The sequence below is a fragment of the Xenopus laevis genome, chromosome 1L (genome assembly GCF_017654675.1).
Source record: "Xenopus laevis strain J_2021 chromosome 1L, Xenopus_laevis_v10.1, whole genome shotgun sequence".
Lineage (NCBI taxonomy): Eukaryota > Metazoa > Chordata > Amphibia > Anura > Pipidae > Xenopus > Xenopus laevis.
Genome location: NC_054371.1, coordinates 95,324,882 through 95,343,143, shown reverse-complemented (window position 1 = coordinate 95,343,143; position 18,262 = coordinate 95,324,882). Strand labels below are relative to the sequence as shown.

Sequence of the window (18,262 nt, the reverse complement as noted above, 5' to 3'; positions counted from 1 at the left end):
ATGGATATAATTATGCTAATTACTTACGCTATAAAGCACACTGTGTGAATTGTTCTGCATGTCTGACGAAGGGGCACGCCCCCGAAACGTTACATTTGACGCAATAAACACGCAGGGGTTATCCCCGCTTCACTAGCCATCGTGTGTCTGGTATCCTTGCTGTATTCAAGTAGGAGAGGCGCCGACCGCTCCAACCAACACCGGGCTGTTACTTTAATAGAGAGGTGGGGAAAGAGGATCATTGTGTATCGGGATGACACTTGGAACACTTTGTTTCCGAAGTTGCCTCACGAGGAAATTGTGGACGACTTCCGAAAGCCGAACCAATCTGAGTGCCATTCCGCTGGTGATTTACATTCTAGAATGAGCCGATTCAGTTCTTGATCCACTCGTTTGAGAAATCTGCTCGTTTGGTGATATTGTCAGTGTGTGGTCAATTTTACGCTTAACTGCTGCACTGCAAGTTGGAATGATATCACCCCCCCCCCAGCAGTCCATCAGCAGAAAAATGGGAAGGTAACAGATAACAGCTCCCTTAGATATAACAGCACTCAGTAGTAAAAGTCCATGTCCCACTGTGACTCCTTAAAGGAACAGTATCATCAAAAAATGAATGTGTTTTAGGGTAGTGACACACCAGGAGATTAATCGCTAGCGATACATCGCTGGTTCTCTGGGCAACTAATCTCCTGCACTCTCCAGCAAAAAGCTTTCCCATAGTCAATAAAGTGAATGGCTGGTGGTAAAACACACGTGTCGCTCCAGTCTCCTAAAATTGCTACAAGAGGTAACTTCAACTGATTTTGGGAGACTGGAGCAATATGTGTGTTTTACCACCAGCGATTCACATTATTGCCTATGGGAAAGCTTTTTACTGGAGAGTGCAGGAGATTAGTTGCCAAGAGAAGCAGCGATTTATCGCTAGCGATTAATCTCCTGGTGTCACTGCCCTTAAAGTCATAAAAATATAATGCATTGTTGCCTTGCACTGGTAAAACTGCTGTTTGCTACTATTGTTTATATAATTAAGCTGCTATATAGCAATGGGGGCAGCCATTCAAAGGAGAAAAGGCTCAGGTTACAGAGCAGATAAGCTCTGTAGAAAGTAATGGTTGCTTTACTTGGTTATGTACTATTTAACCTGTGCCATATAGCCTTTTTTAATTTCCACTATTGCTACACAGCAGCTTGTTTATATGAACTATAGAAAAATTCTGCTGGAGTAGCACTATTAACTGGTGCGTTTTCAAAGGGAGGGGGTGAGATGCACTGAGATGGCTGCCTTCACACCAATATTACAGCTAAAAAAATATGTTTTGGTTCAGGAATATCATTTTAAATAGTAGTGAATTATTAGCAGTGTAAACAGTGTAATTTAGAAATAAAATCTTGACAGTCCCTTTAAAGGAGAACTAAAGCTCATCTAAAGAAGTATGCTAGAAATGTTTTACATTAAGTTTGGGGCTTCTGTACCAGCCCAAGGCAACCACAACCCTTTAGCAGGGAGGATGTGTGTCTCCAAAGATGCCATAGTAGCTCCCCATCTTCTTTTCTGTTGATTCACTGCACATTCTCTGTGTTGCTGACACTTACTGAGCTTAGGCACCCACTCACAATATATAGTACACATAGAATAGAAATGTCACAATATAAGATTAGTAATTTATACAGAACTACTACATGGCAGCATAAAAACCAGTGCAACTAGCATCATAATGTAAAGGAACAATAACATAAAACATTAAATTGTTTTAAATTAATACAAATATAATGCAGTGTTGCCAGGCCTGCACTAGTAAAACTTCTGTGCTTGCTTCAGAAACACTACTATTGTTTAAATAAATAAGCTGCTGTGTAGCAATGGGCAGCCATTCAAAAGAGAAAAGGCTCTGGTTGTACAGCACATAAGCTCTGTAGAACATAATGCTATCCACTTTTTCTCCTGTGCCATATAGCCTTTTTTCAATATCCTCCATTGCTACTCAGCAGCTTGTTTTATATGAACTACAGTAGTGTTTTTGAAGCAAAAAAAAAAAAAAGTTTTGTGAGTGCAGGGCAACATTACCTTTACTTTTAAAACACTTTTTATGGTTCCTCAGTGCATTACACTGTAGGATAGGAATGAATTGTTAACTAGGTTGACCTGATGGGGAACACTGAATCCTGTCTTTACTCTTGTGATTGCAGGGCTCTGATTGGCTATCCCCTCCTACTTTGCTTCTGACAGGGATTGTTAGGACACGCCTAACCCTCATTTGAAACTTGGACAGTTACTTTAGCAGATCTATAGGGAGCTCCAAAAAAATAAGTTCCTTTTTTAAAGATAGCCCTGATTTTTGATTTTTTACCCAAAGTAAACCCAGCAACATATATTGCCTCTTTATTGCCTACAAACATTTTTTTCACTCATCCCATGTGTCTCCTTTTAACTTTTTTAAATTTATTATTAGGGGTCCTGAATAGAAAAATCAATAATTAAAAAGTACCAAAATTAATACATATGTAGCCTTATAAGGCATTTGTTTTTTTTTTAGATGAGGTCAGTGACCCTTATTTGATAGCTCGAAAGATTCCGAAGAACATTGTAAGTTAGGTTGAAAAAAGACACGCCCATAAAGTTCAACCTTTTAACTCTATTTTGACTAACTGCAAGTTGATCCAGAGGAAGGCAAAAAAAACCCATTTGAAGACTCTCTAATTTGCCTCTGAGGGGGAAAAATTTCTTCCTGGATCAACTTGTATTATGAGCTATACCCTGTATTCCCTCACTTGCTGAAAAGCTACCCACCTTTTTAAAGCTATTTAATGTATCCGCTTTTACCACTGAATCAGAGAGAGAATTCCACATCTTCACAGCTCTCACAGTAAAAAAACAAAAAACCCTCCTTCTAATTGGAATGGGTGACCTTGCATCCGCTGGAAAGACCTTCTGGTAAATACAGCATTAGAGAGGTTATACAATCCTCTTATATATTTATACATAGTTATAATTTCCCCTCTTAAGTGCCTCTTCTCCTCATAGCTAATAATTTCCATACTTTTTACTGGCTTAGTTGTCCTTCTCTGTACCCTCGCTAATTTAATAATATCCTGTTTGCGCTTTGGAGATGAAAACGGTATGGCATATTCTAGATGGGGCCTTACCAGTGATCGGTACAGTGGAAGAATGACCCCCTCCTCCGTTGAATCAATGCCCCTTTTAATACAACTCAAAACCTTATTTGCAGTTGATACTGCTGACTAGCATTGCTTGCTACAGCCAAGTTTATTATCTACAAGGACAAAAAAGGTCCTTTTCCATTATGGATTTGCCCGTACCTCCCAACATTTTGGAAATAAAAAGAGACGAAAAATCTGCAGTGCGGGATATTTTTTGACCACACCCATTGTTGTGGCCTCACCCCCTAATTACCATGTTCATTTTACAAAATTTGGCAGGTTATGAAGGTTTGAACTTATTTCTGTTTTTTTTCCCAGTTATTACAGTTTTGCTTATGAAGGTGAATTGCCCTTTAAGCTGTGAGTCTAACTTCTCCCAATACTGTTATTTTATAATGTTACAATTACTTATTTGCTTATCTCAAAATTGTTACAAAAGTATCTTATCTGCAGATGTGGTTGTTCTGGGCTCTCTGCCAAAAGACAATTAAGTTAGAAACATTTTTTCTTTTTCTGCCTGTTCACTGCAGAGAAAATGGACTTTCCAGTACAAACAAGGGACTGCAGGTTGACCTGTCAAAAGAGGGACTGTCCCTCTAAAAACGGGACAGTTGGCAGGTATGGTTTGCCTAGTACAGTCCCATTAAGGCAGATAGGTCTCTACCAGTAGACTGTTAGCTGATGATCAGTAGATCTCGAGACAACAAAAATCTTGTCTAAATCACTCTCCTATTTCATGCTTTTCATTCAAATATTTTTCATTTTAAAGTTACATAAGAAATAGTTTTGTTACATATAGCAATATAAATTCTCCCATAAATCAAAATAATATTTTAGTAAAATTTCCCATGGAACAGAATGCTAACAATGCTTTTATGGATGGAGATCATAATGGGACATCATCACTAAAGTAGACCTCGCATTAGTAAAGTATGGGCGCTCCTGCATTGAGGGTATAAGTGGCTTGAATATTTTTACATCCCAGGTGTGACTTTACATTTATCAACACTGATTCTCATCTGCCACTTAGCTGGCCAGATTGCTATTTTGTCAAAGTTCCTCTTGTAAGGATTCCACATTCTGGATGGAATTCATTGGGCTGCATAGTTTTGTGTCATCTGCAAACACAGATTACACATTACTTAAAATATCCTCCCTTAAGTCATTAAAGGTGTGGAGTTAACTTTTATTATGTTATAGAACAGCCAATTCTAAACAACTTTTCAATTGGTTTTCATTATTTATTTTTTTATAGTTTTATAGTTATTTGCTTTTTTCTTTTGACTCTTTGCAGCTTTCAAATGGGCGTCGCTAACGCCTTTCTAAAAAAAACAAATGTTCTGTAAGGCTACAAATGTATTGTTACTTTTTATTGCTAATCCTTCTATTCAGGCCCTCTCCTATTCATATTCCAGTCTCTTATTCAAATCAATGCATGGTTGTTAGGTAATTTGGACCCTAGTTACCGGACCCTAGTTACCCGATTGCTTAAAATGCAAATTAAAGAGCTGCTGAATAAAAAGCTAAATATCTCAGAAAAACTACAAATAAAAAACTAAAAGTTCTCAAAGGTGAACAACCCCATCAATGGTCAAGTTAAATAAAAGTGTACTGAATAATGAGCTCTGAGGGACCCACTAAGAACCTTTCTCCAAATAGATGTACCATTATTTCTCCAAATAATGTACCATTAACAACTACTCTCTGTACTTGGTCCTGTATCCAGTTTTCCAAACAACTTCATTAAGCCCAACAGACCTTAGTTTAAAAAGCAGCCATTTGTATCAAATGGTATCAAACGTTTTGGCAAAATCCAAACAGATCGAATCTACGAAACCGTTTACATCATATTAGGTGACATATTAAAGAATCTTGACAAACTGGTCTATAAAAATCTAGGGGGGGGGGGTGGTGGAAGCACTCTTAAGGCTAATACAAAATATATTTAAGTATAATGGAAGTACTACTTACAATGCACTTCCCTGGGCCCCTGTCTCATAAGTAATTCAATATAAATGCAAATACATATGTTTACAAAACAGGGGTTTTTAGTTACAAAGTTATGATCATAAAGTTGAAAAGCCACCATACCACGTCAAGGTAAACCCCATATGGCGGTCTCTAACTTACTTAACTCAGGTCACAATATAAAAAGATACTTCTCTGCATAATAGCATTACCTGTACACAATGTGTGTTGTGCATTGGTTTCAATCTGTAAAGCTAAATCCTCCCCCGCCAGCAAGGGCTTTTAAGAGAGAGAGATTGCTTAGCTTTCAGATTGAAACCAATGCACAACACACATTGGGGCAGATTCACTAACTTCGAGTGAAGGATTCGAATGAAAAAAATTCGAATTTCGAAGTATTTTTTGGGTACTTCGACCATCGAATTGGTTAAATTCGTTCGAATTCGAACGAAATCGAACGAATCGAAGTAAAAATCGTTCGACTATTCGACCATTCGATAGTCGAAGTACTTTCCCTTTAAAAAAAACTTTGACCCCCTACTTCGGCAGATAAAACCTACCGAAGTCAATGTTAGTCTATGGGGAAGGTCCCCATAGGTTTGCTAACCTTTTTTTGGTCGAAGGATTTTCCTTCGATCGTTGGATTAAAATCGTTCGAATCGTTCGATTCGAAGGATTTAATCGTTCGATCGAACGAAAAATCCTTCGATCGATCGCAGGATTAGCGCTAAATCCTTCGACTTCGATATTCGAAGTCGAAGGATTTCAATTCGAGGGTCGAATTTCGAAGTATTTTTAACTTCGAAATTCGACCCTTAATGAATCTGCCCCATTGTGTACAGGTATTGCTATTATGCAGAGAAGTATCTTTTTATATTGTGACCTGAGTTAAGTAAGTTAGGGACCGCCATATGGGGTTTACCTTGACGTGGTATGGTGGCTTTTCAACTTTATGATCATAACTTTGTAACTAAAAACCCCTGTTTTGTAAACATATGCATTTGCATTTATATTGAATTACTTATGAGACAGGGGCCCAGGGAAGTGCATTGTAAGTAGCACTTCCGTTATACTTAAATATATTTTGTATTAGCCTTAAGAGTGCTTCCACCACCCCCCCTAGATTTTCAAACTGGTCTATATATTAAAGTAAATATAGCCTTTTTACATCTCTTGCCTTGAACCCCCATTTCGTGATGGTTTGTGTGCTGCCTCAGAGATCACCTGACCAGAAATACTGCAACTCTAACTGTAATAGGAAGCAAAAGACAGAACTCTGTCTGTTAATTGGCTCATGTGACCTAACATGTATAGTTTGTTTGTGTGCACTGTGAATCGTACGATCCCAGGGGGCAGCCCTTATTTTTTAAAATGGAAATTTTCTATTTATGATTACCCAATGGCACATACTATTAAAGTATATTAATAAGAAAATGGTTTATTTACATGAAGCAGGGTTTTAAATATTAACGATTTTATGCAATATCTTTTTAAAGAGACCTACATTGTTTGAGGGGTATAGTTTTCCTTTAAGCTCCTTACTAGGACAAAATTGTTAATGTGATCCATTGGAACAGTAACACCAAAAATGAAAGTGTTTTAAAGTAATGAAAATATCATGGAGTGTTGCCCTGCACTGCTAAAACTGATCTGTTTGCTTCAGAAACACTACTGTAGTTAATATAAAAAAGCTGCTGAGTAGCAATGGAGGAAATTGAAAAAAGGCTATTATGGCACAGGAGAAATAGTGGATAACAGATAACATTGTTCTGCAGGGCTTATCTACTATCTGCTGTGTAACTTGAGCCTTTTCTCTTTTGAATAGCTGCCCCATGGCTACACAGCAGCTTATTTATATAAACAATAGTAGTGTTTCTGAAGCAAACACAACAGTTTTACTAGGGCAGGGCAACACTGCATTATATTTTTTGATGTTACTGTTCGTTTAACAAGCCTTTAAATAATTTGCCAACAACAGATGTCAAACTTACTGGCCTTAAATTGTAAACCCCTTTTGAATATTGTAATGACATAAGCTTTAGTGTAATACATAGTTAGCATACCAGAGGAAAGTGAATCTGAGAAAGTCCGAATTGAACTAAGCTCTCTCAGTAACCTGGGGTGTATGTCATCTGACCCTGGTGTCTTGTACACATTAATTTTTATTAAAGCTTTATGAACCATATCCTGAGTCAGCCACTGACTAGATTGAGCTGAGCCAAAAGTGCAGCTATGAGGTGAGTCTGGGAACTCTGACTCCTCTATTGTATACATTGAAGAAAATAACTGATTTAGCACATTTGCCTTTTCTGTATCTAATACAACCATACTGGTACCATTATTTAAAGGAGCAACACTCTCAACCGGCATCTTTTTAGTTTTAATATACTTTTCTGGGGGTTAGCTTTAGCCTCTGCTGCAATGCTCTCCTCATTTTCTATCTTTGCCGTCCGGATTGCTGTTTTACGACTTTTTTTACTTCCATATTAAGCCACATAGGGTGGTTCTTGATGCTTCTACATTTACTTAAGGGAATACATTGAGAACAGTTCTTTGTTTTCAGCAAAAAACATAATGCCCAAATCTATGCTCTGAAGGGCTGCCCTAAAGAAATTGTTCAGTATAAAAATAACAACTTGGTAAATGGATCGGCTGTTCAATATAATAAATGTTTCTAATATAGTTAGTTAGCCAAAAATGTAATGTATAAAGGCTGAAGTGACTGGATGTCTAACGTAACATAACAGAACTTCCTGCTTTTCAGCTCTCTTAGTTACCACTGACTGGTTACCCTGGTTACCAGTCAGTAACCAATCAGTGACTTGAGGGGGGGGTGGGTGCATTGGCCATAACTGTTTGCTTTTGAATCTGAGCTGCATGCTTAGGATCAATTGCACATTCACTGAATAGTTATGTCCCATGTGGCCCCCCCTTCAAGTCACTGACTAACTCAGAGTTAAGGTGTCCATAGACGCACAGATAACATTGTACATAGTGAATTTTCCTACGGTATTTGGTGTGTCTATGGTGTGAAACAAACCGACTGATATTGGCAGAAGACTTGGATATCGGTCAGCTCGTCGACCGGCTGGACAGAATTTTTATTGGGTGCCTTTGAAGGCACCCAAACATCGACCATCGTTAGTGCTGAATCATCAGATAAAGGTAGAATTCTATTGTTTCTATCTGTTTATCTGACACTTCAGCTCTACACATGTGTATTAAAATGAACGATCTTTCTTGGAAAGATCTTTTCCAAGAAAGATCATAATTGTTTTTTTTTTTTTATTAAAGATTTTCTTTATTGATTTTCAATTAACATGAGAGAAGAAAGGAAAAGCAAATCAAGATGAGCTTTCCCAGTTACATAACTTTACATCCCCTTTGAGTAATGCATATCATATATTTGCTCAACCACAGTCTGGTTACCATGTCCATTTAAGGGATCGCCAGCCATTTGTCTCAAAGTTTCCCAAATTTTTCAGGGCAGTATATGTCTGTTTTTGCCTAGCACCCTGAAGGGTGTGAAATGCGTAGGGTGGATGGAGATGAAGCTTTATTTTTAATTTTTTCTACCAATAAATTTATCTTTTAACTGAGCATCTTTGGTCCTGTGGATCCGTTTGAGTGCCGGTCAGCCCTGCTTCTTTATCTTCCACTATTTCATCTAACTTGTCTTCCATGGCATCCTTTACTAAACCCTCTCCACACACAGTTTAAAATCTCCTCCAACCCTCTAGCCATCTTCTACCCTGCACTATCATCATTGAGGTGCTGCCCATCCCTGTCATAGAGCCTGTTGCCAATAGAGAAACCAGCCCAGTTCTCTAAAAACCCAAAGCCCTCCTCCCTACACCAGTCTCTCAGCCATGCATTAATTTCCCTAAGCACCTACTGTCTTCTTTTTTTATTTATTTTTTTATTTTATTGATTTTTGACAAATAATGGTTTCCACTGTCTTCTTAATGTTTCTCCTGGCACAGGTAATATGTCTTTCTAATATTTATTTCTAACTTTACACCTAGTTTTTTTTTTTTTTTAAATCATTCTTGAGGACTACACTACCTGCTCCTAACTTTGTCATTGGTACCTATGTGTACCAAGACTGCTGAGTCTTCCCCAGCCACTCCCTATAACCTCACTCGTTCCACCACATGCTAAACCCTAGCACCAGGCAATAAGAAGACTGTTTGGCATGAAGGGTCCTTATGGCAGATGACCCTGTCCACCTTTCTAATAATTGAATCCCCTATAACCAAAAGCTGTCTATCCTTCTTTACACTGCCCCACTGTCTGTTTTCGAGACACTGCACTGAGAGTCAGCCTGCTCCATACATGCCAGTTCAGAGCTTCCTACTTAATTTTGCTGTGTTGGGCCTAACAGGCTGCAGGTTAAAAATCAATGCATCAATTCTGCATACATATAGGATGTAAACACAGCTTGAGTATTTTGATTGCTGCCTGATTATCTGGGCTCATATGGTATCTTGGGACCTAGTGGGTTGTAGTTGATCTATACATTATGAAAATATATTTCCCTGTGTACCTTTTCCAAAGATATTGGCAGCATAGGTAGATGAAAAATTACTTTGCGTATGTCATTTCTTGTTGATATGCTTGTTCAGGCAATTGATCCACAACCAATAGAATAATACATATATGGACTTATTGCACAATATCTGGCCTGCCGGCTGATTGTTTGGATAACTATCATGACTGACCATTGTTATTATTATTGTTGCTGAGAAAATGTTTACTTTTTTAACTTGTGTGCGTTTTAAATTTATGTTTGTGTAATAAGAATGCTGTTTTGATTGCAGTGTCAGAATTTTTCCTCTTTCTTCTGCATCCCCCTCCATGTCAGTACATATGGGTAGTATTGCCCAGCTGTGACAAGGAGGTAGGACCTATATAACAAAGCCACTTACTCCTTACCAGTGCTATTTTTTTGTCCTACGGGACAATTTTTCTTCTAGTCCTGACATGTCAGTATAGGGTTTCCCATCCCAATTTATTTGGTTCCTGTACTGTTATGGCAAATGTATAACACTGATGAGGAGGAAGTCATGTGGTCTGATAGGTCATAATTAGTTTGATTGGCTTTGGTATATAGGGCTTACCTCATTGGCGGGGCAATACTACCCATGTGTACGGACATGTAGGGACTAGAAGAAAAGGAATTTACTGTAAGAAGATAAGTGAAATTCTCATCTTCTGTGTGTCTCTTCTTTACAGTGGGGACTAATTGGGTGATTGCCCAGAGGAGCTGTGAGGCTTTTTCTCTCCCCCTTCTATCTACGTGTCTCTATCTGCAATGGACCAGGATTATGAGAGACGGCTTCTACGGCAGATCAACCTCCAGAATGAGAACACCATACCTTGTGTAGGTTAAGTAGCTATTGCTCTTACAGAACCACCTTAGTAATGTCATAAAAATGTAACAATTATCTATCAATACTGAACTCATGCTTAAAGGGAATCTGTCGTCATTTTAAACTTTTTTTTTTTTTTTTTTGCATTTTTATAAAAAACACACATCCATAAACACTGTCTGGCAAAGAAAATGTTAATCCGCAAATCCATGCATAAGTTATTTTAGTTTGTATTTTGTCATGGGGGCTTCAATTTCTGCTCATTAAACATTGATCCTGTGCTGCTCAAACAGTGTGCTTTGAGGCAGCCACTCTATAATGAAAAGCCAGGTCGCACTACGACATGAGAATCTAGCTGTACACTCCCCCTCCCCTCTCTGCCCATGCGTGTGATGTTTGCAGGGAAGCAATTACTTTCACTTTCCTACGTTCTGCCTGCTCTACAGCATGCACTAGCAGCCCCTCCTCCCACAGACGACTATCAAAGCTCCTGCCATTCTGTAAGTTTGTTCTCTGCATTCCTTTGGAGGGGGAACTTTCTCTCCTTGCTGCCTTCCTAGTTTGTTTTGCTGGTTACTAGATGAGGTAAAGGAGCTGTGAGTTCCCTCTGCTATCCACCTCACACAGACCTTGCTCCTTTCCTGCCTGCAATACTTCTTCTTTTTTCATTTACTTACTGCCTCCTTTCTCCTGAGCTATTTTAACCCTTCCTAGACTTCCTCCTAAGTTTTCCTGGTTTTCAAGTATGTCCTCCTTATTTTATCCTTTTTTTTCTATTCCCTGTCATCAGTCCTGGGAGTGTACTCCTGTGTTTCTGCCATTCATTTTTGTGTAAACAAATATACTATCTATATAAAATATTTTTTCCAGTGACCAAAATGAATTGTGTGTGTGTGTATATGTATGTATATGTATGTGTATATATATATATATATATATAATTTTCTCACAAAACTGGAGCACTCGTGCATGAAAAAACAGCTGCCTGGGTGCAGTATTCAAAGATTGTAGACCAAAAATACTGTACAAAAACCGCACTCACAGGACTTTATACAGGTGCAAAAAAGATCTGTTTATTATTTACGACGTTTCGGCTTCTATTACTGAAGCCTTTCTCAAGTGGTGTGCGCAGTGCAAACAATATTTAAACACAAAAATGGCGCCAAGACACATCCCGTGACATCATAGCATCATGTGGGCGTCACTAAGTGAAGGTGTATAAACATAGCATAATGAAATCTCCTTCCTCCTATAAGGGAGTGCTTAGAGTGTCCAGGAAAAACAGTTTAGTGGCATTATACACGATTGCCTCCAAATGTGCTGAGGATCGTGTTCATCATAGTGCTAAAAGAAACCCTCTCCGTGACCCTGGTGCGCTAGGTACTGATCATCACTTTTTTTTTTGCACCTGTATAAAGTCCTGTGAGTGCGGTTTTTGTACAGTATTTTTGATAGATATATATATATATATATATATATATATATATATATATATATATATATATATATATATATATATATATATATATATATATATATATATTATAATTATTATTTTTTTTTTTTTTTGAAACGTAAGTGGGGGCAGTGATCACAGGACTATCTTATTTCAATTCTTCTGAAGTGGTGTCAGTGGGAGCTTATCTTGATACCTGCCTATTGTTCAATTGACAGGCTCAGCAGACAAGGCTCTATTTACATTACAGCAGCTTGTAGGAGGGAGGGGTAATGACATCACTCCAACTTGCAGTGCAGCAGTAAAGTGTGACTGAAGTTTATCAGAGCACAAGTCACATGACCTGAGGGCAGCTGGGAAATGTCAAAATGTCTAGCCCCATAGCAAATTTTAAAATTAGATATAAAAAAATCCATTTCTTGTTTTGAAAAACGGATTTCAATGCAGGATTCTGCTGTAGTAGCACTATTAACTGATACATTTTGTAAAAAACATGTTTTTCCATGACAGTATCCCTTTAAGGTAAAATGCCCTATAGACATCATTTTTAGGTGGTTTATATATATGTATATATATATATATGTGTATTGTTAGGGCCACTAAACTCCACTGTGCTATCCCTGCACTGTCCTTGCAGCTGCGAGCCGGCTCGTCTTATACTTGATGCAACGGTAAACCATCTGATATCATGTCTCCAGGTGTGCTGATCAGGGAACTTGCAATGAACGACACTGTAGGCTTGTGTGTTGCAAAACAAGTTCAGTTTATTATGGGTAGTACTACAACTTATATAGCATAGTAAACAAAGAGATTCCATTGTGATGTCATACACAATGTGATTACCCTATATTTGGTAATGTTTGAACACCTGAGTGGCTATAGTAGGTTTACACAGTCTACAACTTGTGTGTATTTGATAAGAAGCATACTTGTGCAATCAAGTGTTCAGGCAGGAAAAGACATTAGCCCCTTGCAATCCCTTTCAATCCCCCTTTTAGTCACATAAGTGACTATACGCGAACAGCATGAATAAGCTTAAGTTGCAAGCCCTCAGAAGAAGTAATTAAAGATGAAGTTAATTTCCTGATATAGGGAATTATACAGCAGAAAAGAAATGAAACAAAAATTAAGACAATCAATAAGGTGACACCGATCTGAGCTTTTTGCCAATGGAGTTATACCAGAAGGTGGTAGTGCCATCACTTTGTTTGATTGCAACTTGTCGTTCATTAGTAGACTGACCTCCTAAGGTGGCGATGGGGTTTGATCGTTCATGGCGATGGAGTCTTGTATTGCTCTTGAAAAACTGGTAACAAACTGATCCCAAAGGGCTGTGAGGGTTTGGGTAACATATGCAGTTAAGGATTATCATAATCGGGAAAATAGAAAAAGGAAAGTGCCAATTATGCACCATAGTGCATATTTTGTGGACTTCCTCAACATCATCAGTGGTAAGAGTGTGAGGTCATCTTCGGGTCCTTCTGTGACGGATTTGGTGGTGGTGTCATGTTCCGTGTTGTCAGCTTTACTCAGTTCCGGCGTTGGAAGTGTTGGCGCGAGTTTCACTCGTGAAGCGTGGATCCAATGGTCGCTGGCATCGTTGAGGACTGCTGTCCGTGTGATGGCAATCACTGTGACTCGTGGGCCAAATGGAAACCCCCTTTTCGATAGCGATGGAGCTGTCGAACCACAACAGGATCGCCTGGGCGAAATGGATGGGTCGGCTCCTGGGGGGGCAAAGGAAAAGACAAAGAAACATCACCATAGATGCCATTCAATGTAGTAATAAGATTACGTACATACTCCTCCTGAATTAAATTAAGATCAGTGTGTTGGATGACTAAGGAGCCTTTGACCCAGGGAGTGGGAAATGGGCGTCCCATGACAATTTCAAAAGGAGATAATTTAGTAACTGAATGTGGTGTCATGCGTATTTCAGCTAGTACTGCAGGTAAAAAGGACTTCCAATTAGTCCATGTGGCAGATGTGGCTTTGGTGAGCTTATCCTTTATGGTGCGATTCATTCGCTCAACAACACCGGCACTCTGTGGATGGTAAGGAATGTGAAACTTCCATGTGATTTGTAAGGTGGAAATTAGAAGCTGGAGGACCTTACTAACAAAAGCTGGGCCATTATCGGAATTAATTTGTTGCGGACAACCAAATCTGGGTATGATGTCATTAACTAGAACTTAACAACGGTTTTGGCATCCTCGTGACGGCAAGGAAAAGCTTCTACCCGGCGAGAGAAATGGTCGGTAAAAACTAGCAAATATTCCTGTAGTTTGCCAATCTTAGGAATATGAGTAAAATCAACTTGCCAGTGAGAAAAAGGTGCAATTGGGGGAGGCAAATTTTGGTGTACTTTGTGTGTTCCTAAGGTGTTGGCCCTAAGACAGGTGAGGCAAGTTTTAACAAAGGTAGAACAATGCTGTCTCAAGGTTCTTTGCGATGAAATGTTTTTGCATTTCAGCCAAAGTGAGCATAGAACTCCTATGGCCAATGCCGTGAGCTTGAGAGATAAGTAGGGGTAGACTGTTTTCGGGGATACCCACTTTGCCTTGGATGGAATAAAGACCAAACTGGTCAAGGGTAAGATTTTGCTGTTCCCAAAAATGCAGGTCAGTCTGAGTGGCAAATGTTTGCAAATACTGTAGAATTTGACTGTCTGGACAACTCGGAGGTGTGTGGAGAAACATGGGGATGACAGTGGGAGTGGCAGAGGATGCAGTAGTTTTGGCAACCTGGTCTGCTAGGGCATTACCGAGGGAAATCTCATCAGTTCTGTTGGTATGTGCCCCGCAATGGATAATTGCAATTTCGGAAGGAAGTTGGATGGCCTGTAAAAGATTATCAATGAGGGCAGGGTGTGCGATGGATTTCCCATCTGTAGTAACATAACCTCTTTGTTGCCAAATTTTGCTAAAATCATGAACTACCCCAAAAGCGTATCTACTGTCACTGAATATATTAACGGGGTGGTTGGCAAACAAGTGACAGGCCCTGGTGAGTGCTATAAGTTCTGCTGCTTGTGCAGAATTAACAGGGATAGACTTAGTCTCGAGTACAATATTAGGGAGTTGGACAACTGAATATGCTGCTTTGTAGGTGTCATCGGAAGGCCTGGAGCAGGAACCATCAACAAAAACGTTAGTAGCATGTGACAAAGGAGTGTCTGTGATCTGTAAATTTGCAGTACCTAATAGAATAACTTCATAGCCACTTAATCTTTGGGAGGTCATGTGTTGGGTGGTAATGTTCTTCAATAGGTGTGTAACCTGATGTGAGGTGTGCAAAATAGTATTGTGGCCTATTGTGACAGACTGTGACAGTTCAACAGCCATAGCACTAGCTGCTAAAGCTCTGAGACACGCCGGCATCCCCTGTACCGGAAGCGGCATTACTTTGGAAAAATAGGCCACAGGACGAAAACTTCCCCCAGATTCTTGAGCACAGACCGCAGCCATGGTTTTACAGGTGTCCTTGACATACAAATGAAAAGGTTTAGCATAATTAGGTAAACCAAGCGCAGGTGCTGTAACCAATGTCTGTATGAGAGAATGAAAAGCATTAGTCATTTGTTCAGTCCATTGTACGTAAGGTGGTGCATCCTTTTTAGTACATTGTCTTAAGATATTGTCAAAGAACAGTTCGGTATCCATTGACGATAGTTGACGATGCCAAGGAAGGACAGCATTTACTTTGGAGTTTCAGGTTTTTTTATTTTAGTCAGTGCTTGTACTCTCTTTGGGTTTATTTGTCTCTGGCCGTGGGAAAGAGAATCCCAAATCCCAAACAGTCTCAGCCCCCATCTGAGCTTTATGTTTAGAAACCTTATGACCCTCTGCTGCCAGATGTTGCAGCAGTGAGGTGGTATCATGGTGGTTAGCTTCCTGGTTTGGACTACACAACAATAAATCATCAACATATTGAAGCAGGACAGAACCATGGCCGGGGGCCCATGACTTAAGGGTATGCTGGAGCACCAGGGAGTAAGCCGCTGGTGAATCCACTAGGCCTTGGGGGAGGCGTTTCCAGGTAAGTTGGAACACCTCAAAAGTAAAAGCCATGTAGAAACCCAAGTTCCACTGCCGGAGTTATTTCACTGGTCTACTCATTACTAATGGACAATCCTCCGGATCTTATTCCCTCATATTCGAGAGCGTGGGAAACGGACTTGGGCTATCAAATATCCCCAAATAAATGGTCCACAATTTGGAACTCGATTAGACATATATCTCCAAATATTAGTATTAAGGAAACGGCATATAAAGTTGTAATGAGATGGTACACCACCCCAGTTCAAAAACAGAAATACCTGGCAAATTACCCAGGGACATGTTTTAGAACCTGCTTAGAAAGAGGGTCCTATTATCACACATGGTGGACTTGCCCAATTGTTCACAATTTATGGCTTGAAATATATCAGATTGCAAACCAGATATTTGAATCTCAGCTTGCTCCAGATCCAGAGAATGCTCTACTCTGTCTTCCATCAAGAAATCTCTCTAAACCACAGAACAAACTATTTGCTCAATTATTGGCTGCAACCAGATGGTCCATAGCCTTGAATTGGCTTGCACCCACCTTATCTATAACTCAAGTTAAGTCGAGAATTGACTATATACAATCTTTGTCTTACTTATCAGCCCTACTTGCTGATTCCTTGGACTCCCACAAACAAATATGGGATCCTTGGGAAAAATTTAAAGTTAACATGAACCCTGTGAATAATGCTCCGCAAGTGTAGTTGGGCTTCACTTAATCCGATTTCAAAACTAAGAGATGATGTATGTTATTATGCTTCCCCCCCCTTTTTTTTTTTTTTTTCCCCTTTACTGTTATAATTTATTGTATTACTTTATTCCCTGTTCATGATGTTACAACTCATTAAGAATTGTATGATAACGTTTTATCATAATTTGTAATGTTACTTTATTACCATATATGCATGCTTTCTATCTGATAATACAAATAAAGAGATATAAAAAAAAAAAAAGTAAAAGCCAAAAGTAACTGTGTCTCCGGGTCTAATGGAACCGTAAAAAAATGCATTGGATAAACCGTGAACGCCAAAGCAACACACGGAATGGAGGTAAGAAGAACTGTAATGTCTGGCACAATAGGTGCAATTGGTATAATTAGTGAATTAATAGCTCTTAAATCTTGTACAAATCGAAATTCGTTGTTCTTCTTAGGAACTGGATTGATGAGAGTATTGTAAGGAGACACAACACTAGTGAGGATATCCTGATTAAGGAATATCTGTATTAACAAACGGATACCATCTAACTTTTCCTGTGATGGAGGGTACTGTTTTATGTATACTGGATGTAAGTGTGGTTTAAGTAGTGCTTTGTAAGGTGTACAGTCAACAAAGCCCACATCAAATTTGTCATTAGCCCATACAGACAGAATGGAAGGGTTAGTAAAAAGGTCGTTAGAATTTAGAAAAATAGAGTTAGTTTCGGAAACAAAAATATCTGCAGAAAGGCCCCCATCCGGGGAAATTCTGATGGATTGAAATCCTAACTTGTGGAATAGATCTCTGCCTAACAGATTTTCGGGGCACCCAGGGATGAGTGTAAATGGGTGTGAAATGGTACCGGTAGAGCCTGGGCATACAATAGGTAAAGGCGGTGTTTGTCCACTAGGAATAATAAATCCACTCCTGCAACGTTTAATACAAGATGAGGATGAGATGACAGGGAAACGTGGGGTACAACCTTCAGGGCAGCCCTATGTAGAACCTGGCCAGTTGATGGTGTGTCTGGGAGTGGAATTTGTCGAAGCCTGGGGTTGTGTCTGAGGTGCTTGTGGTTGAAATGTTGGGGCAGGGGCATTAGGGACTGCTTGTTGATTTTGAAAAGTAGGACGCGGCGGCCAGGGGCATTAGCAAGTATATTTTGTAAATCTGTGGGGCTTAAAGGTTTCATTATGAGTTGTTCACCAACAGTAAGAAAAGGATACTGTTTTGTAACTGGATGTTGACCCCCCCTTTTTTTAGGTTCTCTTTTCCTTACCGTCATCTTCAGACGGTCAGGAGTGATATGAACTATTTCATAACCTGCTTGAGTTATTATACCCATATCTTTTTCTAATTCGGGCATTTGGGGTATCTCGATTTTTATCAGTATCTACTGTATCTAAGCCAGATAGGGGGAAGGCCGGCAATGGGTAGGCTGCAGCTTCAATCATACGGGGTGGGGCAGGGACAGGCATTGGTTGTTGAACCAATGGGGCTGCTTGGACTAGTGCTATAGGGGCAGCTTGGGGTACTATAGGAGCAGAAGCTACAGCAATGCAA

At 39.4% G+C, this 18,262-nt stretch overlaps 2 protein-coding genes and 1 long non-coding RNA gene across 7 annotated transcripts in view; 2 read left to right on the top strand and 1 right to left on the bottom strand.

Moving 5' to 3' along the window:
• The window catches only part of fzr1.L (fizzy/cell division cycle 20 related 1 L homeolog), a 132,290-nt gene that overhangs the window by 6,882 nt on the left and 107,146 nt on the right, over positions 1 to 18,262 (top strand). For all 4 annotated transcript variants that reach the window (XM_041564116.1, XM_041564138.1, XM_041564174.1 and 1 more), the window contains 1 exon segment: positions 10,363 to 10,510. In XM_041564116.1, the coding sequence (XP_041420050.1) occupies positions 10,442 to 10,510 (69 nt within the window). In that variant the 5' untranslated portion in view covers positions 10,363 to 10,441.
• The window catches only part of LOC121403670, a 6,971-nt gene continuing 1,824 nt past the window's right edge, over positions 13,116 to 18,262 (bottom strand). The window contains exon 2 of one of the 2 annotated variants that reach the window (XR_005967434.1): positions 13,116 to 13,682. Coding sequence is in view for 1 of the 2 variants with exons in the window: in XM_041591361.1 (XP_041447295.1) it covers positions 14,367 to 15,422 (1,056 nt within the window). In the remaining variant the exon portion in view is untranslated. Of the gene's footprint in view, positions 13,683 to 14,201; positions 15,504 to 18,262 lie in introns of those variants that run through there. The other variant, XM_041591361.1, reaches the window with a different exon arrangement.
• Positions 15,490 to 18,262, top strand: part of LOC121403671 — a 3,632-nt gene continuing 859 nt past the window's right edge. Inside the window, exon 1 of the long non-coding RNA XR_005967435.1 lies at positions 15,490 to 18,262. This exon is cut by the window's right edge and continues 521 nt beyond it. This is a non-coding gene — a long non-coding RNA (uncharacterized LOC121403671).